The 25718-nt window shown below is 32.9% G+C and overlaps 1 protein-coding gene across 23 annotated transcripts in view; it reads left to right on the forward strand.

Moving 5' to 3' along the window:
* LOC145287890 (dedicator of cytokinesis protein 9-like) overlaps positions 1 to 25718 on the forward strand; it is a 718435-nt gene that overhangs the window by 303885 nt on the left and 388832 nt on the right. For all 23 annotated transcript variants that reach the window (XM_080135819.1, XM_080135816.1, XM_080135818.1 and 20 more), the window contains one exon: positions 15015 to 15179. In XM_080135819.1, the coding sequence (XP_079991945.1) occupies positions 15015 to 15179 (165 nt within the window). The remainder of the gene's footprint in view (positions 1 to 15014; positions 15180 to 25718) is intronic.

The following is a 25718-nucleotide window of genomic DNA, read 5'->3' on the forward strand; positions in this document are numbered from 1 at the left end:
GTTTTCTCCCAAGATTTTAAGATTACATGTGTTGCTGCATATTCTCCAAGAGGTGCTGTCAATTGGTCTGTAACATGGAAGTTTGAAATGGTGTTTCCATTACTAAGCACACAGGTTGAATGGTCATATCTGTAGAAGCAACAGAAACAGCATTATGTTTGCATGTCTGATTTAACTGCAGCTTTTTTTTTTTTTTTTTAATCCTTCTTGAATGAAAATGAAGTACACAATTCTGTCCAACACATGGAAGTTGGTTTCAGTACGGAATAGCGCAGATGCATTGACATTGGTGCAATGAGAGAAGAGGGATGAACAGAAAATTAGTGGTGGCAACAACTTTTATAGTCTATTTTTTCCCTTTTTTTTTTTTCCTTTTTTTTTTTTCCTTTTTTTTTTCCTTTTTTTTCCTTTTTTTTCCTTTTTTTTCTTTTTTTTATTTTCTTTTTTTAATTTTTGGTTTTTGATATTTTTTTTTTATTTCTGTAAGACCTTCTCCCTTTGTCTTTGGAAGGAAAATTGTTACAGCTGTTTAGCTGATTTTCTATCTGCATATTTATGAATGAAAGCGTGTGTATATATATATATATATATATATATATATATATAAAATTAAACTGAAAAAAAAATTTTCTAATGATAAGTTACACCTATCCAGATAAAAAAAACCTCTACTCAATTAAGAGGAGCAAACAATAGAATAAGTTAAGACAAAGCGTAAAGTTACATATTAACTTTTTTACATTATAAGTTAATAAGAGTTGCAGAAAGAGGAAGAAGAGAGGAGCCTCTTCTTATTCCTCTTTCGGTAATCCATGTTGACTTGATAATGTAATAAAGCTCCTTAACTTCACTCTTTATCTTTATTTAACTATATATATAATGTGCAAAAAGTTCCTGGAAGCATCTGTCATAAATCTGAAATATTGAAATTACGGACACTGTGCCTTCGAAATCATATGCAAGTATTTTATAAAAAGGATTAGATTTTCTTTAATATTTTTTAAAATTAATTTTGGATAATAAAATCTATCATCAGAGAAAGAGCTAAAAAAAAATATATTAAAAAGTGTAAAAAGGCTATTGAAAGTAATATTGATGAATCACATAATAAAATCCAATTTTATTATGTGACTACATCTTCATTCATAAACATCACTTTCAATATCATTTATTTACACTTTTTGAGTATTACGGTTTTCAATTTTTTGTGCTGTCCAGCAATGATATAACAATTTTATTTTGCTGGTCTGTTTCCTCTGAAGGAAAAGGCTAAATTTTTTGAAAATCCATAGAATAAGGAAACAAGCGTTTGTATGGTATATTCTTTGTTTTTTTTAACAATAAATTTTGTAGCTGTTAATTTGCAGCCTTTAATTCCCCTCAATATATGTATATAAAATATATCAATAATGTCATTTGTCAAAAACGGAGCAGAGTTAAATCATCACAGCAGACTTTGCGCACATACAAAGAGCTTGATATCTTTTCTAATCTAGCTTAATTTAATCTAATTTACTCCCGATCTTAAATGGAACACATACATCAAATCTGTTGCCAAGGCTGCTGGAAAAATGGTGGGATCTTTCTATCAATCCGGTAAATATCTCACTGCTGATGCTATTCTCTATCTATATAAGAGCCAGGTACGTCCAAGGATGGAATATTGTTGCCACATCTTGGCAGGAGCTGCTAGAAAGGACTTGTCCTGTCTTGATAGAGTTCAAAATAGACTTCGTAGCCTCGTAGGAGATGTCCTTTTCTCTTCCTTGCAACCTCTATCTCACAGAAGAGATGTTGCGAGTTTGTCTCTGATGTATCATTATTTTCATGGAAGGTGTTCAACTGAGCTTCAATCTATGGTCCCCCCTCGCCAAACTTTCACAAGAAACGCTCGTCTAACTGTAAACACTATCAATAATTCCCCCCACTCTTTATCTGTGCCTAAACCTAAACGTAGATTCCATGAACAAAGCTTCTTTCTTAGAACTGCACGCCTGTGGAATTGTCTTCCGTTTTCCTGCTTTCCGGCTGACTACAATATGGGTGTGCTCAAGTCTAACGTAAATAAGTTCTTGATGAGCCGTTCTATATAAGTTATCAAATTTACCAAATTTTCATTACTAATGATTACTATATTGTCCAATGTCTACTGTACACTCTTTAACCCTTATCCTTGAGTGGCCTCTTGGCCTTGATAAGTGGTGATGCCTATGTAAAAAAACAAAAAAAACTTGATAACAATAATAAATGTGGCTTCACTTAACATTTTACTGTAGTTTCACAGGATTTCTGATCATCAGAAATGTATTAATAAATCGTTAATGTTTCTTCATTTGACTATAAATTCAAACAAACAAACAAAAAAAAAACTTTTCAAGTGCCATCACTGTACACTGTCACATTTCACATGTCAATGTTCATAGATTTTTTTTTTTATGAGAAATATTAAATATTTATCTCCAATATTAGGGATTATTATACTACCGTGATTAAGAAAGGAGAATGTGTACGATTCTGAAGAGGTTTGTTTTCATCTGTGATCTAATTCTATAAATATAAGTTCTTATCTGGAAACAACACCGTCACAAGTATCTTCTCCTTGTAATGCTACAGATCTGGCTGATGGATCAATTGGCTGAAGACAATAACATTTTTTTTTTTATTTCTTTGTTCTTAAAAAGAATGCAGATCTCCCATTCTGAGAAATGGTAGTCCATTGCAGCAGCTGCCAACTTGTCACTCAAAAAAACATCCAGATCTTTGACTGAACATTGCAAAAATAATGCCTCCTATTTATTTCCATGGAAACTAGGACAGATACGGAGAGCGGTGGCAGCAGAGGAGGAGGAAGTAGAATGTTTTCATCGAACGGTGATAAAATGTTATTTCTCTGCATACGCAGCGTCTTTGACTATGCAGTTGTTGGTAGCAGTGAATAAGAACTTGCATGATTGTAAATTATTGGAATTTCTTTTAATGAAAAAGTTGCGAGTCAGATTTGTTTTTGCTTCAATTTTCTCTTATGATTACATCACGTATTGTCACTGGATTGATTATGCAATTGAGAAAATAATCACTTTCGAGTTCATAATTCTTTGTTTGGATAAGTCTTAAAGCAGCTTCAAGTTTTTGAGAAGCTTCATCTAAAACTATTAAAAAAAAATGAAGTTGCATGTTTTACATTAAATTGATTCCAAATTTAAATAAAATGGAAAGGAATATATATTTTTTATCCAATGAGAAGTAAAAATATTTCTACTTAAATCACAATAAGAATTCTTTAAATATTTAGCATCTAGTCATAATGAAACTTCCTTGCATTATATAAGAAACTAAAAGAGTGAGTAAAAATTGATTCTCTAATTTGGTATCACATTTATGATTAAAATTAATAATGACGCTAAAAATTATGTCCAAAATACTTATTCCCATTTTGAGGAAGATCAATGACATGATTTTAATTCTAGAAAATGTCTAAAATTTAAGGCTTAAGCTTAAGAGATCTTCAGAACTTGAAATTCAGTGGTGTCTAATGAATGATTATGGATCAAATTTGATGCAAATTGGAAATATTAAAATTTTTCTAATGTAAGGTTGTGTCTGTTATTCCTCCTAAAATCTTTGAAATACTCCAAAGAAAATGAATGTCTAATGCCTATTGTAGAAATTTGAGAAAAACTGGAGATATCTGAATTTTCACAAAGGCTTTTCATTACTTCTACTCTTTTTGTACAAAACTAAATCAAACTAAATATAGCATACATTTAAATATAAGTTTAGCTACTGTTTTCCCAAATTCTATCTCTCTCTCTCTCTCTCGCTTTTGTTTCTTTCTCTCACTCTTTTGCACTCTTACTTTCTCTCATTTTCTCTATTTCTCCCTTACTTTTTCTGTCTCTTTCTCCATCTCCCTTACTTTCTTTGCCTCTCTCAACTAATTAACTCTTATCAAAATGTAGAAAATATTTTAAAAAATAAATAAAAGATAAAATTGGACAAAGCCCAATGGACATTATTACTTTATCTGAGTTTACAATTATTTTGATCTTTCATTTTTAATTATAAATAAACATTTATCAATTTATTTTTTTTTCTTTTCAAGCTCTCTATTTCCATTAATTCTACTTCCGGCTCTGTGTGTACTTTACACCTCCCATGGTGCAACTTCTCTGTTTTCACTTTCTTCTATTTTGTTTGCCTTCGATAATGTCATATTCATGCCTTCCTTTCCATTTTTTTATCTTGCCTCCTCCTCTCTCTATCCTTACTGCAATTTTCTCTTTCTCTTATCTTTTTGGGTAACTTTTTTCCTATCTCCTGCTTACACTCTCTATCTTGTTCACCCCCTCTTTGTTCCTCTCTCTCTCTTATCTCCTCTTAGTTTTCTCATTTGATGATGATAAGCCTCCTCAAGATTCCAGTACTCTTTCTACACTTCCACTTGAGATATGGAAAGGATCTATCACTTCATATTTTCAAACCGTTCACAGATGTTTTCCATAGTCCTAAATGATGATAATGCCACCATGATGGGATGGTGTGAGGTATTATAATATTGGTTTTATCTATTTACATAAGTGGTCACTAAAATTTTACATTTATGTCTACATTTTGATAATATTTCAGTTTTTTTGATTAGTAATTCATCAATACCAAGGTATTACAATATGGCAAGTTATTCTTTTATACATAACTTGCATATATTTTCTCCTTTTTGAAGTTATGCTTTCTTAACAATTTCCCATACTGTTTGAGGGAATTTTCCAGTTATATTTTTAATACTTCAGGGATGAAACTAGTGTGGTGGCATATTTATATACAATGTTTGAGAAGTATAAGTCGTAACATGTTTTCCATTTGGTGCTAATTACACTAAATAAACACTTCTCTTCTAGGTATTTCTTCTTTCAGCATAATGTTGTAAACTACATGTGTATAAGATTTTGCCGTTATGTGTAGCCACTCAGCTCAGTGAAAACATTAACTCAAAATTTACATATCTAAAATATCTTTTGACTAATCATATAACCAGGTCCCCCCCCCCAATTAAGACGAGCAGACTAATCATTGAGAAAAGGCACAAAAAGCGATTTTTTTTCTCAGTCGGAAAATCAGTCAGTCAAAATATCTCATTCAGCTCACTAGCTTGATTACTGACTCACACATTATTCTTTATGCCATAAATACACACCTCATGTACAAGAGAAACTACCGAACAACAGAAACTTCTACCATTGACTGGTTCATTACTGTTACAGACAGAACTCTCTGCATATAAGTATCCATGTATATTAGTGTGTTTGTCAAACAAACAGACCGGCTGTTGGATTTATACAAACATATAATAATTGTAACATTTTCAGCAACAAAATAAAAGTCTATACATACTTACATGGGTCTTGTATCGACTTGTATAACACTCCTTCTCTTCGTCGCATTTCATGAGTGGCTGTCTATTATCTTATCTCTTTAACTATAGCAAATAAGACTTTCATTAAGAACAACACAGGGAAACACTCACTGATTTTTCTTCAAGGTTTTATTTAGAGAGAATTGACTTGAGAGAAACTAGTGTTATCATAGCTAATTATTTACCTAATTTTTTAACCTATTGAAATGAGTGACTCACACAGACAGAGACTGGGGTAACATTTTGCTTAGATTATTTTTTTACATTTATTGGGGTGTCTTGTTTGCATAACTTTCTGAAGAGACTGATATGAAAACCTTAGTTTTCCCTCTGCTCAAAAACGTGATACAATTCTTCATTGTTTCTCTGTTTTGTTTGACATTTGGCCTATACCCGTTGTCTTAAGTTTATATTACTCATCTTGCATTCTATCCTGGGAATGGTTTTGTTTTATAGATCTGGGTTATCCTGCACTTAGCGTGATCCTTGACAAAACTAAATTAATCGCTACTGACATTAGGTCTCTAATATATTATACAATCTTGCATATGCAGTAAATGCTTCTCTTTTAGGAAAATACGTTGAATTTTATTCATTTGAAAAAACATTTGCATTCACTGAATTCATGATTGTCGTTGAATATATGTAAAGGATTGGAGGTCTCTGTGATTTTTGTCAAAATTCCGCTATTTTAAATCCAGAAAAAGTGGACTTCAGTTTAAGTCGCTGCAGCTTCCAATAGATGTGACTTTTTCACTCTTTGATAAAAATTTTTTTTTTTTTTTTTTTTTTTTTATATACCAACAGAGTTACCGGGTGTTTCCTGGAGTGGATTGTGACATATTCTGTTAAAAATGCTATCTTTTTACCTCTTTCTCTTTCTCTCTCTATCTTTGTCTCTTTTTCCCTCCTTTTCTTTCTCCTCTAAGATTATTTCTTTCTCTGGACATATGCGTAAACCTCAAAGAAGGGGATGGCATAAGAAAAGTAACTTTATAATAAAAATCAGTTACCTTCCTTTAGTACATAAAACTGTGCCAATTTAGAGCCAATGAATAAATGATTCTATTTAAATTTGTGATATTATTCATCCAGGGCAACACTGATTAAGAATGTACAAACTTTGTGGCTGATTGTTTTGTAGTTTTTTTTTAATTTTAGCTGGACATACATACACAGACAACTGCCCCTTCATATAATAGATTAAAAAAAAAGCCCCTGATTTCTACTAAATTGCTAGAACTTTATCTCCTTATTTTTTAATGTTTGACTGGATTCTCTTTCCCTTTCTTACACTCTTTCCCTTTCTTACACTCTTTTGTTTTATATTTCTTTCTCTTTTCCTGTTTTTTATCTTCCACTCTTATTGGTTTTACCTATGGCCGTTTTCTCTGCAAAAATTAATTATGATGTGAATGTTAAGACTTCAAACAATTCATGAAGTGGTTAGGGGAGTTAAATGGCTTTTATTTCATAAAAAAAATGTCTTCCTTTCTGGCCTTCCCCTCACACACACACGTTCATGTACACTTAATGTCTTCCTCTTAATTTTGATTTAGTTGAAACTGATTGGCATAGTTTAGAAAATTTTTGAAAATGATTGCTTCAAATTATTTTAAATGTTTTTACTATTTATTACTAGCACATAATCAAAGTTGTTTTTAGTTGCGTTTTGCACTGCCCCCCCCCCCTAAAAAAACAAAAAACAGGCCGTGTCTTCTCAGATTTTTAAAATATTTTTTTTTTTATAAATATTTTTATTCATCTACATTTCAGCTTTTTTTTTTATTACCATTGGTTACTCTTATCTCTGATAATTTTTGTGCTATGTTTAATTTTATTTAATTTTTTGCAATACTTCACTGATGACTGTTTGCTGAAAGAAAATCATCACAATTTTGATCCTGGGTATGACCTTAAGACATCCAGTGGTGAGGTCCCATTTGGGTGCTATGAGAAATGTAGAGTTGTTTCGTAGTTACAATTGCTTTCATGCACAATTTAGCTCTAAGTAGTAATACCTGTTAGAACATTTGCTGCTGCCAGATCAGGTTGCCTTTTTGACCAAAAATGGACCAAATATTCATGTTTTGTTCCTTTCCCTTTGCAAAACTCAATCATGTTCTGCAAAGTTAAAAACCAAAACAAGAATTTTCCTATACAAAAAAAAGTAAACCAAGCACCATGAAAAAATATTTGAAGATAAAAAGGACTTGAAGCATAAAACCTTTTTTTTTCTAGAATTGCTGAATTCGGCATAAGATAACCCGAAAAAGTTTAATATACCGTAAAACAAAACAACCAAACAAAACACCATTAATAGATATTTGAAAATATAAAGAACGTGATACATAAAAGCTTTTTGCAAAATTACTGGATTCGGCATTAAATAACACCAAAATAGTTTATATGCCATAAAATCAACGAATCACCGCAATTTACTAGGCTTGCTTTTATTAATTTTGAATAAATATGATATTCATAGCATTCAAAAGTCATATTGAAAATCACAGAATGGCCTTTTGTAAGATTTTTTTTTTAATCATATTTACCAGTTGTTGGTAATGAATGTGCAACCATGAAGTTTATCAAAGAAAAAATTAAATCGCTTGAATATCAAAGCAGCAGACATGACTTATAGAAAACCTGTTGGTTTGCAGATGTCATACTAGGAAGTGTTCATGGAATATCTTGGTAACAGATTTCAAATTATTTATAAACACATTTTTCCTCATCATGGTTGCTGCATTTTCTCAATGTCTCATCTGTTGTGGTACTCAAGCCTTCTTTGATTGCCTTTTGTTATAGTTAGTAATTTTTTGAAGCAAAATATATCTGTTCTGATAATCCACTTGATTTTTTCTATCTTCAGTTAGTGAAGGAGCGATTCTTCTAGACTGTGGCAATTTTCATTTTTGTCATAATCCAGTGCACCCATTTTGAGGGCCTAGGCCCCCCCCCATTAAAAGATGATCTTGTGTCCAACTCTGCCGTTGTGGGTGGAGGACAAGTAAATCGTGACTAGATTGTTTACACTAGTCGTTTCCAGTAATTTTGTGATGAAAACAACTGGTGGCTTTTCCTAGAAGTTTGAATAAAAGCAATTCTTCAGATATTTCAGTTCTCTCTTGGCTACATTCTCTTTAATTCTGACCACTTCACTCATTGTTACCAGTCCTCTCAAGATCAAGCTCATTGCCAACTGACAATCACTCTTATCCTTGAATGGCTTTTGGCATTGATAGAGCGGTGACAAATTCATATTAATTTTTTAAAATTTAAAACAAACAAAACAAATTGATATTCTGACAATGTTACCAGTGATTGCTCTCTGGTAGCATCCTGTGAGTTTCCCTTGAATCTAAGTGACAATAAATCTCTTCAGTATTCTAGTGCTTTTTTTTTTTTTTTTTTTTGTGAAGAAGTCACCACTTATTAAGGCCCGGAGGCCACTCGAGGATAAAGGTTAATGGGACAATATCATAGTAATTGTTAGTGGTGGAAATTTGGTAAATTGGATTACTTAAGGGGACGGCTTATCAAGAACTTGTTTACGTTGGACTTGAAGTCTTGAAGGCGTGCAGTTCTACTAAAGAAGCTTTGTTCATGAAATCTGTTTAGATGTAGGCACAGATAAAGAGTGGGGGAAATTATTGATAGTGGTTTCAGATAGACGAGTGTTTTTTGTGAAAGTTTGATGAGAGGGGACCATAGATTGGAGCTCAGACGAGCACTTGCCATGAAAATAACGATAAAACAGACTCACAATGTCTCTTCTGTGGGAAAGAGATTGCAGGGAAGATAAAAGGGCATTACCCACTAGGCTACGAAGTCTATTTTGAATTCTGTCAAGGCAGGATAAGGTCTTTGTAATAGCTCTTGCTCAAATGTGGCAACAGTACTCCATCATTGGACGTACTTGGCTCTTATACAGGTACAGAATTGCATCAGCAGTGAGATATCTACTTGAGCAATGGAATGATCCTGCCATTTTTCCAGTAACCTTGGCAACGGATTTTGATGTACATGTTCCATTTCAGATCAGGAGTAAAGCTCAGACCCAGAAACTTGTCATAACATTGAGCCTCCCCAAGATGAGAGCCATTCATTTCAATTGATGCCAGATCGGGATCAGATGATGTAAAGATAGAAGCTGGGTTTTAGATGCATTAAAATAAACTAGCTGCCTCTTTCCCCATTGTAACACATTCTCAAGATCAGAGGAGAGAAAATCAGAGAGAACTCAGTCTTTAAAGCCTTGCTAGAGATGGTAGTATCAGCAGCAGAAATGTCTACAAATGATCTTAGGATGTGATTTTGGAGATCATTGATGTAGATTAGGAAGAGTGTTGGGCCCAGGATGAACCCCTAGGGAACTCTGGCATTAATACTGTGAGCTTCTGATTTCTACCCATCAACCATTACTCTTATGAACCTATCAAAGAGAAATGATTTAATAATTGAGAAGACATTTCTAGCTATCCCGTAGCTGGAGATCTTGTGGAGTAGGCCTTTGATATGTCAAGAGCAATTGCCTTTCGCTAATCCTATGAGATATAACCATTATCATATCTGCTGTAGATCTTACAGAACGGAAATCATATTGCATGTCACTAAGGAGGTTATTTTTGCTGAGGTGGTTGATTGCTCCCCTATTTAACACAGATTCCAGCAACTTGACGCACAAAAGACCTATTGGTCTGTACTGAGAGGGAGATGAGCAATCATCTGAATTCTTAAATACAGGGCATACTACTGAGGTTTTCCAAAGTGTTGGGAAGCAATTTTCCTTAAGACAATGCTTAAACAGTTTTGTAAGTATGGGAGCTAGTTCTCGTTGAAGCTTTTTCAACACTATGATTGGAATACTGTCAGGGCCAATTGCTTTATTGGAATCAAGGTTTTTGATTAGCTTGACAACATCACACACAGATATTTGTATGTTGCATAGCATGTTTTCAGACACAGGAGGAAATACGGGGGGGGGCAGCCTTGGGTGCATAGAGTAGAATTAGCTGCAAAGAGTTTGGCTTTGCCCGATGCTGACGAAATTACCTCAGGTCCATTAATGATGGTTGGGATAGAGCACACACTTCTGTTTAGGACCCTGTTTGTTATTTGCCAAAACTGGTGGGAACCAAGCCACTGCACAGCTACTTTGAACTTAATGGACTGAGCATACAACTCCCTTGCACTCTTTACTTTATTACTCTTTTTCAGTGGGTGCTGGCAGTCCTGAAAGTGGCTTTAATCTCAGTACATTTATTACAGAAAATCAATGGAAAAAGTGATTTCTGTGCGCAATGGTAGCAGCATATTCTAGAGAGAACTACGGCTGGCTGTTAGGTTTTTGCTGGAATTTTTGAAATGGTATAAAGCGGTCTATACCTACAATTAACCATTCTATCAGGTCTGATACTAAAGAGGACACATTCTTTTTAAACATGGAATGCAGAGGTAGATCTGATATAAATGTACAGAACCTATCCCAATCAGCAATAGAGTATCGATATACTGTGCAATGATGGAGTATGTATGAGGACTTATTACATTTCATTTTTGTCTTAACTGATACAACAGAGTGGTCGGAAGATCCTAGTGGAGACAGAATGGAGGATGAACATAGTTCAGGGTAACTTGTGGGAAAAAGGTCAAGAAGCGTATAATAATCCACCGTCAATAACTGACCGTCGGTTATCCGACACACAGGTGGGTCTATGAAATATCTGAGTTAGGCCATAAGCAAAGGAGAAATTGTGACAGAACCTCCTATCTGTCTGGTCCTGGATATGACCTTAAACTATATCCAGTGGTGAGGCCCCAGCTTGCGGGCTTTGGGGAGTTTTTGTGGAGCCACCCTTTGTCATTGCTCCCAGGTCCACTCTGACCCGGAGTGGTAGTACCTGTTAGGGTCCTAACTATGGGTTAAATAGAAACTAATTTGAAAACAACAAATATATTGTATTAAAAAAATGTTCTTCAAAATCTTTGGATTCAGCATTAAATAACCTGAAAAGGGTTGATATGCTGTAAAACAAAAACAACCAACCAACCTATCTGTCATCTATCTTGTTTGAGTGGGCTAACCATTCCACATTGTGAACATTGAAGTCTCTACATATATGAATGTTAGCTGAAGGATGGGCAATTTGCTCAGATATGCTCTTAAAGATAGTAACTCTGCTGTTGTGGGGGCGATAGAGGGCAAATATAAACACTGGTTTGAGCAAGTGCAACCTGGAAGCACATATAGGGTAATTTATGGCCTTCTCTGGATATGTCCCTACCACATGGAAAGCCATCTCTAATGTAGGCACATATTTCATGTCCATGGTGATTTTGGGGGTCAGATTTTGATGTTAAATTAGAGTATCCTTTAATTACAAACTCATTGAGGGAAATAGTCAGTCCAATGCCAGTTCCACATTAGGTCTGGTTTGATCTCCTGTAATTGGGTTTCAACCTCTTGAAGGTGGGAACATAGACCCCTGAAGTTATGAAGGAAATCTGGTAGTGGGGGGTCTACATTGGGAGTTAGGGTTATGGGTTTAATCATGTATTTTTCAGGAGACTTTTCATGATGGAGTTTTGGGATTTGTGGAACAGGTCGACAGACTTTGTTAGAGCAGGGCAGAGAAGGAAAGTAAGGGAGAAAAAGCAATTAAATATTTTTTACTCCCTTTCAGTCAAAATTTGCATGATGCTATTCCTTTGTTTTCCCATCCTCTCTGATCTTCCACACATACTTTCTGTGGTATCAACTAATGTTAGTATAACTTAATTGTTTTTATTTTTTATTTTATTTAATATTTTTAACATTTTTTTTTTTTTTTTAAATTAAAAATAAGATGTTATTTATTTATGTTTTTTTTAATTATTCAATGTCTTTTTGTTTCAGTTCTTTGCATGGTATTATTCAAATAATGCTTTGATGCCTACTTTTTACAGAACTAGTTTACTAATTTACAATCAAATTGGTAGACCTCGGCCATATTCATGGAAAGTAACTGGATGGGATTACCATTTTCCCTTTTTAAAGGGTGGAAAGTTAATTCAGTTCTACTACTACATGTAGAGACATTTTTTCGTCAAGTGATTTAATCGGGTCTTTTGTTGAATACGATTCTGTCACTCATAATGCAGAGATTAAAAATGAATTTATTATTTTAAGATATTCAAACTATTATTTTCATCTTCGTATAGAATAGTAGTTCGGAACATTCATATTATTGTCATCTCAAAATTTCCAGAACTAGAAATAGTCTTCTCTTGCAGATTCATGTTTACTTTTTGTGGTAGTGTAGACTTCTGGAGTTGCTGACCTTTGTTCAATTCTATTTCTATAGTTAATTGATAATTGATGGAATTGCGTCGGTTTTGAGAGGTTCATGCTTTGATGAAGTGATTCTTGCAGTGTGTCTCAGTGACTGTGATGCAGGGTCTGCATACATTGTGGCTGGCAGGGGTTAGCCACCTACCCTAAACCTAAAATATCTCATCAAGAAACTATTCTGTTAATCTATTTTTTTTTTACATTATTATCATCATCAACATTACCATAATATTTTGTTTAACGGCTGTTTTACATCCTGACATGTGTTGGACAGCTTCTTAGAAATTAACTTCCAAACTAACTTCACTCAGGCTGTAACGGGATCCCAGGCAGTGCCAGGTATCCTATTCAGCTAGATTAAGATGGGAGAAGATGAGTTATGGTCAGGGGAGGCCATGCTGACACTTGGTCAAGGAAAAACAGATGTTTATGAGATTTCTGTCCACCAGAGAAGAAATAGTATCTTTTTCAATGAAAAGAAAATATAAAATCTGATAATAGGATTCGTGGAACAAGAGATTGTTTTTTTAGTTGGATTTGGTAAAAATGAATTTTAACTACTAATTGAGTGAGACAGGTACAATGACTTGGGTTCAAAAGGTCTGCTTTGGTGTTTGGGAGATGTTGTCATTTGGGTCCACCTGTTGTATTTAACTACCAGACCACCAAGCCACTGATAAGTTAGTTGGACAGATAAATAAATAAATTGAACCTAGGGAGAGATATAGTCATGAAAGAGGAAGAAGAGGGTCACAAGAAAATAGAAAATGAAAAGAAATAAGGGGATAGAGAAAGGAGTTCACGAGAGAAGAAAAAGAATAAGATAATGGGATAGAGAAAAAAAAAGAGGTTCAGAGAAAAAAAAGGAAAAGTAATCTTCAATATGAAAGAGGGGAGAAGAGGCCAGTTTTATAAAAACGATTGGCTTTTTAGAGTTAGGGTCCTTTTTACTGGCTGGCATCGAGGCTTCCACATCGCTCTCACCCGCCTGGGGGTGCAAAACCCTCACAAGAACTAAGTTGAAAAGCTCTTGTTCTTAGCTGGGAAATTAATTAGAGGAACTTAAGTTATACAACCTGCATCATGAAGCTCGGATTAAGAAACTCGACTTTTAAACAAGTGTAGAACGATTTCTGATTAATTATTTTGTTGGTTTTTACGAAAATGAACCAGAGTTTTTCTTTCTTTCTCGATTGCCGGCCTGAATGAAGATGCAGTTTATTTCAGGTATGCCCTGACGCCAGATGATGAAAGAGATAGACTGGATCCAGCACGAAGCCAGAGTGACAACCGAAATCGACAATGTTGCCACACAGACTTAGGGTCATGCACATTTCGCATGCCCTGAGCAGCAGAAAGATATTTTCCAGTGACCATTGAGAGTCTGGTCACCCTTGAGGGGTCTACCACTAGACAAGTAAGAATGTAGCCCTGCTGGGTTGCATCTATGGTCCTGTGAGCTGGGAGCAATGAACACGGCCAGAAGTACATCACAAGTATGCTCCAGTGAACCAGGATAGCGACGGATGCGGCCTGGCCCTTGGACGAGAGAGGGTGTTAGGGTTATAGGCTATTTATTCCTCTTTATCTCAAGTCATGCTTTTCTTGCATTTATCTCTGAACTGAAACTGTTACCTTAACTGTTCTACATCTACTGATCTGTTTTTTTTTTTTCAATGTGGATATACCATTAAATTTTCCTGTTCTGTAAACATCGCTCTATACTGTTCAGATTCAATTTTTTTTCTGAGCTCATCAGAACTAAGCCTGTCGTTAAGATTAACATTGCACATCCATCCTATCATTCTGATATCATTTTTCTCCATGCAACACGTGTCTTCAACCCTCACTGGCCATGTTTTATTTCCATACATCACACATGTCTAATAGACTTTTCCTTTAGTTAATAGTAATAACACTATGCTTGTTAATAAAGACAGAAGTTCCCTGAACTTATTTCATACATTCCTAACTCTTGCAGTTGCATTAGCATCTGTTTCACTTTGTTCTCCAATGGTATCACCAAGTTAAAACTTGTCAAAAACTTTAATAGCTTTGCCATCCAAATATACTTTGTTGGCATCTGACTTATCATCCATCTCCATGGTTTTACACTTCTTACACATAAACTGGTTATTCTCTCTCAACTTACCAGTAATTCCACTCCATTTTCAGTTGATAAAGCAATTGCAACAAACAAAACTTCTCCATTGAATAATGACCTTTGATCTTTTTTAAAGTCTCAGTATTTATTTTGTGTGTGCTTTTCAGAGATTTGCTTTTGGCCATGAAGAAGAAGAGGTTTATGACAACCTGGATCAGGTCGATGTCTTCCCCAAACAGCTTGGTGACAGATTTTTATTGAAAGTGGAAGACTTTAATCTCAAATTACAAGCCAACATATCAGAAGACGGAATGGTAGAAAATATGCAAAATGTAAGTCTTTTATTTTTTTTCTTTTCGTTTCAAGTTTGATTCTTGATTAACATCGAAGCAATGACTTACATGTCCTTTTGAGCGATTATGTTTATCCTTTGTTTGGCAATTTTTCAACTTTGAAATATTATTTTCATCACTAAAGGCACAGATTGAAATGATGCATCTTTTCAATAGTCTTAAATTTTCTCACCCACATTCCTCTATTTTGAATTCGTGGCCATAATCCAGCATCAATAAGACTGCTTCTCCTGCACTAAACTATCATAATTTTAAAAAATCATATAAAATGTTTTCCATGCCAAATTTTATAATTAAAATTTGCTAGAATAATTTTTTTTTTTTAAAGAATATTAAGCATCAAGTAAAAATGGATTTTTTATGATTAGTCAAAAAATAATTTGAAATAAAAATCAATTTTTTATAATTTAATTATTTTTAATGCGTAATCATTTATGCTGGTTTGAAGCCATCTAAATTACTTATAAGTGTTATTTATTATCGTTTGGTATAAGAGAAATGGTCCATGGCCACAAATTTAGGATTGGGATGTATGGGTGAAAAAAAATTCAATATCAGCATCTTTGTAACTGTCCATTCAGTGAAATAAACTAGTAGAAAACACTGGACTTTTAATCCAAATGATGACTTTATGCAAAACTGTTGTGGAATTCCAGTTATTTTTGTCAGTTATCAGTTTGGCAATTAGAAAGTGTAGGAAGGAATAGGATAATGCTTTCCAAAGTGCATCGAAAGAAAATATTTAAAGTCATAGACAAAACGTGGCAAATTTAATGTATTCATCTTTTACCTGTGTTTTATGCATGCAAATGAACATGTGAAAATCAATTCTGAACTCTAACTTGAGTATCCGAAACACAGCTAAAAAGATCAAGTCCACCAAGAAAATACTGATACTTATATGTATTTACTCATTTTGATCCCAAACAAAGAATAACGCCACTTGGATGTAAGTGGGATCATGTCTAACAGGGGACTGAGATGAGTTGAGCAACAAGATGTTTATTCATATTACATTTAAACTTCTACAGGTTAAGCAAGAAACAAGGAGAGAATTCCAAAGTTCAGCAGTTTAAGAAAGAAACTATTAGAGTGGAAGGCATTTTGCCATCTAGAGACCTCACCAGTATAGGGATGAGATTTTGATGCTTGTTGGGTAAGTCGGGAGTATGTCAGGGAGAGGGATGCACAAGTGTTATGAGTTCATCAGAACACATTCCATTAAAGCACTTGTAAAACAGGCACATTTATTTAAAAGAAGTAACTTGTTAGTCTCTTGATCAAAACATAATTTTTGAAAGTGTAGTTATCTGCCCCTGCAGTTGGGCTAGATTATAATCAGAAACATACAATTGATGTCTGCTCAGGAACACAATTGAATCAGTTCAAAATAATTTCGTTTTAGTTGTATTTGTTGTTTGTATTTAATTATTATTGTTGATATGCACAGAATTGTTTTTAAATTATTTCTTCATATTTGTGTCTTACAACTCATAAAATACCACTTTATACATAAATGTGTTATTTACAAAAATAATTGTTTTACAAAAAATAACATAAAAAGTGCACCTTAGAGAAACTGTTATATGCTGAAGATTATAAATAAAAATTAAAAATAATTTCTTTGAATATAATTTCACATAAAATCTTTGGACACATGTAAACAAAAAAAAAACTTAATGTCTGTGTCGCTTATAGATAAAGATGAATGAAAAGTTGTAATGTAAAAGTTATCTGCTGTTCAGTTGTTTATGGAAATTATGTTTTTATCAAGAAAAAATTTAAAAGAGCTGAAGACTATCTGAATCTTTAAATTATTACAACACCTATAATTTAAATGGTTTGTAGTTTTCTATAAAATTACTTATATTAATTTATTAATTCCATATCCCTTCCATTTAGCACGTGCACACACGCACACATATACATACAGGGTGGAATGATAAATTTGTCACGCTAAAGAAAACTACACTACAGGTTTATTTTAAAACTTTTATTGACAGCATCAATTCAGGTAACTTGATTATGTAGTAGAGCTGATATCTATTCAATGTATCTATGTTCAGTTTCAATCACCACCTCGATACGGGTCCGGAACTGGGAACATGGCTTTTCCACAAGTGCCGGCGGGAGCGCAGCAAATACTCAACTGATGGCAGCGATCAGGCTGGCTTTCGTGTAGGAGGTCATGATACATTATTCTCATAGATCTTCATATCTTTCTAACTTGCACTGGTGTGCCCAGTCCAAATTTTTCTCAAATGGGACCATTAATTTAACATTTTTTTCAAAATGACGATATTCAGACATTGATCCCTTAATGTTATTTCAGTTGGAAATATGAGGTAATGTTGTAAGTCGAATAGTATATAGTGTACATTTAGACAGCATTTTATTATTTCTGCAAATATCGTTAATCTGATTGAAACACCATTATGTATACATGTATTCAATTAGTCATATTGATTCCGGCAGTTTCAGAAGGTATCAGGAATATACAAGTCATCACGATCATATTTGCTTTAACCTCCATTTTACATATTACCATGTTATTAATGACGTTTAGAAATTGATTTCCAAACTAATTATCTCTGGCTAGGTCTTTATTCCTCTTTCTCTCAAATCTCTCTATCATTTATTCACATGTTTTCCTTGGCTTGCTTACCCTGCCAACTGACTCTGATGACTGACCTGGCCAATGTAAATTTACTGATGAACTACAAGAAAAACTAAAGATATAAGATGTGATGATGAAGTGGTGATATGGTAAATCAGATATGAATGTACGGAAGCTATCCCAGTCAGCCATAGAGTATCGGTATACAGTACGGTAGAGGGGTCCGTCTGGGGGCTTCTTACATTTCGTTTTTATCTTAACTGATACGACGGAGTGGTCGGAGGATCCTAGAGGAGAATGAACAGAACATGAACATAGCTCAGGGGAAGTTGAGAGAAAAAGGTCTAAGAGGCTTGCATATTGACCGGGTGTATCGGACACACGGGTGAGTTCGCGAACAATCTGAGTGAGGTCATAAGCAATGGCAAAATCATGACAAAACCTCCCCTCATCATCTGTCTTATTTGAATGGGTCAGCCATTCCACGTTATGTACGTTGACAATGTTAACAAATTCCTAATGAACCGCCCCCTTAAGTAAACACTTCATCAAATCTCCACACTAACGTAATGTACTTGCAATAACCCTTATCCCTGAGTGGCTTCCGGGCCTTGATAAGTGGTGATCACTGTGTAAAAAAACAAAACAAAAAAGAATAAGAACTATGTAAGGGAGCATCAATGCAAGACTAGTTAAATTAAAAGGAATGTGCCACCATCTTGTCCACTATTCTAATCACTCTTTTATATTTCTTATCTGACCATCTTTTATTCTCCGATTATTCCTAAATACTAACACTCACTAAAATTACAGTTACTGGATTTAATTTAACTTATTTTTTTCATTTTTTTTTTTTCTTATACTCTGACTTTAATTTTTAATCTCCATAATTTTTACTTAACCTTTAAGTTTTTTATTTATTTATTTAACTCTGATTTTTACTATTTAAATTTTCTTATGTATGGCCATTTACTTAAACTATTATTTTTGCTTTTCTGAGTCCATGATTAGTCCTTATCCAATCCCCATACTTTTGTTTACTTAATAGCATGCAATGCATTGTATTTGACCATGAAAATACACCCCAATAGAGTTATGTATTAAAGCAAACAGTGTTTAAAAAGAAAGTTTTATGTCTCTTTTATATTTCTCTCTCTCTTTCTCATAATATATATATATATATATATATATATATATATATATATATTATATAGTAAGTAGTAAATTATGAAAATATACATGGCAATTAAGCTATGTAGAACATGTCATCCCTAAAGGACTTATTCGGACTAAAATGCATGGAATTCATGTTATTGGGTATTTTTTTTATATGCATGTAGCCTTAAGTTTAGCTTGCTAACCAATCAGATTCATTTGTATTCCTGCTCATGGGTTAATGTTTTCATTAGCCAATTGTGGGGGTTTTCTCAAACAAAGATTTGATTGATTACTATTTCTTCCTCCTTTGTTTAGTTTTAAAGAGAGGTGACTCATCCTTTTTGTGAATTAAAAATGATGTTGTTTTCACATGTGCATGTTTAGAGCAAATATTTATAAATTCAAGGCTAAAAATCTGAAATGATTATATGTAGTAAAATTATAAAAGGATTTTAGATGTTATATTAGTTTAGTTTTTGATTTAATTGTTATTGTAATTTTTTTACATATTATCTTAAGGTAAAGTTTATATTGTTGTTTAATATCTCGATTCTGCAGTTTGACAGGTTTTGAGGATCTTTAAAATTTAGTATTTCGAATTTCTCATTGAAACATAATCTACATGGCTTGTCTAAATGTCTTCATGTACTGGCTTGTTGTATAATTTTCCACTTAACTATTTTCGAGTATCCACTTTCATTGAGCTCTCCATAATGGTTTTGTTACAAGACTATAAAATACAGTGTGTAAAAAAAATAAAAAATGGTCATACATATGTTAATTAATAAACACATTTATGCATTTTTTTTTTTTATAATAGCAATATATTACACTAGCTGTACCCGCCCAGCCATGCGTTGTTGTGGCTGAGTCTGGTTGACGCAAGTATTAGATTAATTTGTATCACACACACACATGCACAACCACACACATTCGCAATCACACGTACACGCAAAAACACAAGCACACACAAAAAACACATGAACACACGCACACATACTATGTAAATAGTCAGGAATAGACAGTTTAAAGCTTCAAAATCACACAAAAAAATGACAAAATCCAAGTCTCTACTATATCATTCGCGTAATCCGTTTTATTTTTATTTTTTTTTTTAGTATATAAAGAATTTTAGTCAATCGTACTTTGGTCCTGGATATGACCTTAAACTATATCCGATAGTGAGGCCCCAGCTTGCAGGCTTTGGGGAGTGTGGAGTCACCCCGTAATTGCCATTGCTCCCAGGTCCACTCTGACCCGGAGTACCTGTTAGGCTCCCAACTATGGGTTGAATAGAAACTGACTTAAAAACAAATATATACATATTCTATTAAAAACCTTTTCTTCACAATCACTGGATTCGGCATTAAATGACCTAAAAAGGGTTGATATGCCGTAAAGCAAAAACAACCAACCAACCAATCAATCGTACTTTAAAAAAAGAAAGATTTATCTAGCTTAAAAGAAAATGAAATAATAGCCGATCAGTATATAACACAATCATCCGGTTACTGGCTTATGACCGACCTCACGTGTTACACTGTCTTAAAAACGATCCCATGAAGATGGGCCAGTCATTAGGGTCTGTGTATCGAGAAGAAAATCATACCTGAGATGTTGGATGTGGGTGTGTGGCATCTTCATTCTCTCTGGTGACCTCTTCACCCTGGTGGCATTCTGGTTGGAATCTTCCTTCATCGTCTTCAGGACCGCTTTGTTGTTTAATGGAGACATTTATGACAGACAGAAGAAAACACAACACTACACAATCGCCATATGTGAGAATTACAATAAACTATTTATTCTACAAAATGTATACGATATATACATTAAGACAATCTACAATTGATAACCTTCAAAATTAAACTACCTAACCTAACTAATGATGAGAGGAGGGAGGGAGACTCCCCTTTCTCTCATTTACAGAGGGACAGAAAATACGTGCTCACCTCATGCTGTCCGGACGAGAAAAGAGGCGGATAGAGGAAAAGGAATTCTGGGGTTGCATTTCTGTGTATACTTCCGCCTATGGCCAAATTACCACCTGGCCATGCAGGAGGAGGGTGCATAAGCAACTGCCAACCGTGGCACTGAGATATGGTGCCACAGCATGTGCTGATGTGTTGAAAAACAGTATTTAATAATAACATGTACGATCTATGTAAGCACAAAAGATTTAGTATGGTAGCATGAACGTCTACGGTATATTTAATGTAAAAAATAAAAGGATTTTTGGCTTATGAACACGTTTCAATGTGTCACAGTTGGTTATTATACTTGTATTTAGTTTATTTTATTTAAAACGATTGCCTCTTGTAGAAAGTGACGCTGTATTTGAAAATTTCTGGAGCGTTTTTTTTTGTTTTTTTTTTTTTTTGTAATAAGATTTAGATTCTGGAATGGACAAATTCTTAGCTCTCAGCCAATTAAATTGGGAAATGGAAAGATCATAGTATGTCTATGAATATATGATCCAGTTAATAAGAGTGAAATCCCGTATATATCGAAAGTGCAGAAATCCTCCGGTGGAAGAGTGGGAGCAGTAGAAAACTTGTTATTTAGAGGGAAAAATAGGAACTACTTCATCTAAAGATGGTGCGATTGTGATGTTGCTCCTAGGATGAAATGTAGGATTTTAGTATAATGACTAAATGTGTCTATAATGCCGTTTTAAAGTTACATAAGATAGTGGCTAATAGTCTAGACATAATAAATTTGTATGTGGCATCTGTTGTTGCAAACCTACAGTACTTTGGTCCAGAAGGGAATTTCTGCAATCAAAATATTATATACATTAAAGGAACTTCTATTTCACATATGTTATATATTTTCTTTGTGCTGAAATTTTTTTTAAAGAGATTTTTTTTAAAGAGATTTTTTTTAAAGAGATTTTTTTTAAAAAAAAAGAAAATTTTCGTCTATGAAAAAAAAAGTGGTCAATTCAATGTTTGAATCCAAAATCTAAGAAATAAAAAGGTATTTTCAGACAACTATATATCATGGCAAAGCATTATTCTGATCAAGTTAAAGGTTAAATAATAGTTATGAAAAAGGCTGGAAAATCACTAAGAAGTATTTCAAGGTTTCTAAACCTTCCATTCTTTATTATTCAAAAAATTATAAGAAAACATGAAAAAAAAAAAAAAAATTTTTTTTTATTTATTTTTTTTTTATTATTGGCCACAAGTTCTTTATGGGATTACAATCCAGTGATTGTGCCGGGCAGACTTTGATGATCATAGAATTTTCTCTAAAAATATTAATTTGTAAGATTGCTAGTTGGTTTTGGGTTGTTGTCCTAGATTAAAATGTACTCAAAAAGAGCCAATATACCAATTTTTTTTTTTTTTTACAGAATTAAACAAGAAAGAACTTAGTATGTTTCAGTAATAATCTGCATCCATTTTAACATCTATGAAAGCTGATTCTCAAATGCCATAATATCAAAAACACATCCAAACCATAACAAGCCCTCCTCCAAATTTTACATTTCTACAAACATTTTTTGATTTATTTCATAAGCTATTTTTTGACATATTTTCTTGTTTTCATCAGCGTTATAGAAATTAAATTCAGATTGATCATTGAATATCATGGTTTTAATTTTATACTCTGACATTTTTTTATCCATACCTTGCTCGCTTCAAACCGATCATTTACATGTGATTTTAGTAACGCTTTTTAGAAAAGGTGTCAGATATAAACCTATATCATTTAAATAGTTTCTAATAGTTTAATGGAAACACTTAACGTTCTTTTCTAGTTCTTTTGCTAATTTTCTACATGATGAAATAATTATCAGCAAAGATTTCCTTATTTAGAAATTTTACATTACTTGTCAGTTTTTTTTTTTTTTGCTTTCCTAAGTGACTGGTTTGTCATATTTTTCATGTTTTCTTATAATTTTTTGAACAGTAGAGAATGAAACTTCCAGCCATTTTCATACATATTATTTCACCTTTAACTTGATTAAAATGTTTTACCATGATGCATTGTTGATTATTTGAAAATACCTTGTATTTTTCGGATTACAAAAATTGAATTGACCCCCCCCCCCCACTTTTTTTTTTTGACAATTGAAAATGTTCTTTTCAAAAAATAAATTTTATCAAATAAAATATATATAACACGTGGGAAATGGAACTTTCTTTAATATATATGTATACTATTGTAAAAAGTTTACAGAAATTTGTTATTTAATAAAAATGTGTGACCCCCCCTTTTTTTTTTCCACACACTATATATCCTTACAAAATTGTACATGGATATAAAATCTCCCTCTATAAATGTTATAATTCAGTAGAATACAAAATTTATGACTAGTCAATATTTTGTAATCATGCTGTGAAAAATTTGAAATCCTCGGCACAAAAATTCTACACAAACTTGTTACATATAAGAATGGAATTGTTTAATAATCAAATGCATAAAACAAAAATAACCAATTTTTTAAAAAATACACTTTCACCCCAAACAAGGCACAGTGCCACTTTGATGTAGGGGACTACTACCAGGGACATAATTTGCAGGGATACTATGGCGGGAGTTGAGCACCAAGATGTCTGTTCACATTACACTTCAACTTCTGCATGTCAGTACAGTTGGGGAAACAGGAACCCAGAAGGAAATTCCAGAGTCCAGCAGTTCTAGGAAAGAAACTATTAGAGTAGAAGGCTTTCTTACATCTAGGGATCTCTACTGTGTAGGGGTGGGACTTTGCTGCTTGTCGGGTTGTCTGAGGAAATTACGTCGAGGGGGTATGAGGGCTAGTAGTTCGTCAGAGCATCCACCATTAAGATATTTGTAAAATAGGCAGAGGGATACAACATTTTGTCGATGGGACAGAGGTTGAAGCTTACATTCAGGACCTATCAGGTTGGCAACTCTTTTGAATCCTGTCCAGGAGTTTTTTATTTTTAAATAAACAAATTTTATGAACATCCGAGAAATGACTGTCTCTCTCACCATTTAAAAAAATATATCTTAAAAAAAACCCCCCAAAAATCAAAGGGAGATAACTGAACAATAAATTCATACTAGATTTATGTGGTCATGCTTACGAATTTCCATTAATTATTTAAAATGGTTTTCTTTATAAAAATAAAATTACTTGATCAATTAAGGTGAATTTTAGAATGGTATTTTCATTTTGTCATGAATAGGTATATTGTAAAAAAATTTTTATGTTTTATGGGGTAATTCTGGACAAAAACTGAAAATATTTTCGTTGTAGTTCTCAACATTTTATAATTTAAAAGTATTTCTTTTGTAAGATGTATTTTTTGATATTTGTTAAAAAATATATTTGTAAGGAATGTTTTTTTTAATATTTGTAAAAAAAAAAAAATATAAATATTTTTTTTTTTTACAAATATTAAAAACATTTCTTACAAATATTTTTTTTACACAAATATTAAAAAACATTTCTTACAAATATTTTTTTACAAATATTGAAAAACATTTCTTATAAATAAATGTTTTTCAATATTTGTAAAAAAAAATATTTGTAAGAAATGTTTTTTAATATTTGTGTAAAAAAAATATTTGTAAGAAATGTTTTTTAATATTTGTGTAAAAAAAATATTTGTAAGAAATGTTTTTAATATTTGTAAAAAAAAAAAAATATTTGTAAGAAATGTTTTGTAATATCTGTAAAACAGAAAATCGCTAAATAACATACATTGCAATTTTGACTACTGGTGATTGTATTGACTGTATTTTATGGTTTTTGCACAAACAGTATTGATTTTTCGATGTAGGTTTGTAAGGACACAATGTGGAATGGTTTTTATCTTTTGTATCAATGTTTTAACCTTTATATCTAGCACTATTTTTATCTTCAAAAAAATAATAATTATGTTATTATTTGATGGATCTCTTTAGGTTTAAGATCAATAGGTCATCCGGAGATCTGTGGAATTAATGTTGGAATTTCCCCTAAGAAATCATGATTAAAGCGGTTATGATGACATGAACAATAAAGTTGTATACTTACTGTAGTTCAGCATCATATTCAATTTAATGCCCATTTTTATATGTGGGCATGTGTTGAATGGCTTTGCGAAATTGACTTCAAAATAAATTTATCTCTGAGCAGGTTTTTATTCATCTATTTCTCTCAAGTCTATTTTTACCAATTTTCTCTTCTTTTCCTTGGTCTACCCTCTCCTACCTCAACTCTTCCACATTTGATCTACATACTTTCATCAGTGAACATACTACTGAAGTCTCTTGTTCTACACACATCTATCTAAATACTTTAATAAGAATAGAGATTTAGTATACGTCTGTAACACCAGAATTTTATCACCTCTTGAGAAGGCATTCCATATTTTTAACAATTTTTCAGATGTACACATGCATTTCTTTAGGGAGCTTTAATAATCAAAGTTTCAGTTTTAAATTGCGTTTCCGTTACTATACATACAGATTGAATAGGCATATCATACGATACATCCAAACATACATTTAAGAACCTTTGTTCGTCTTGGTCTGTCATGCTTAGGTTTGAAATAACATTTGCGTCAAATCTAAATTGACCTGTATTAGAATAAGGATTCTAGATGGTTTAGTATCATTATATTTTGATTTTAATTTTTGTAAAGAAAACGTAAAAATGATGTGAAACAGTTTTGTTAGCAGAATTAATCTTGATCATCCTGGAACAGGTATTCTTATTATATATATAGTGATGGGCTGACTCTGATACAATTATTGATTCCTATTCTTTATAAATATTTAAA

Source organism: Euprymna scolopes, chromosome 11, assembly GCF_053919585.1.
Source record: "Euprymna scolopes isolate OS-2025 chromosome 11, ASM5391958v1, whole genome shotgun sequence".
In the NCBI taxonomy this organism is placed as follows: Eukaryota; Metazoa; Mollusca; class Cephalopoda; order Sepiida; family Sepiolidae; genus Euprymna; species Euprymna scolopes.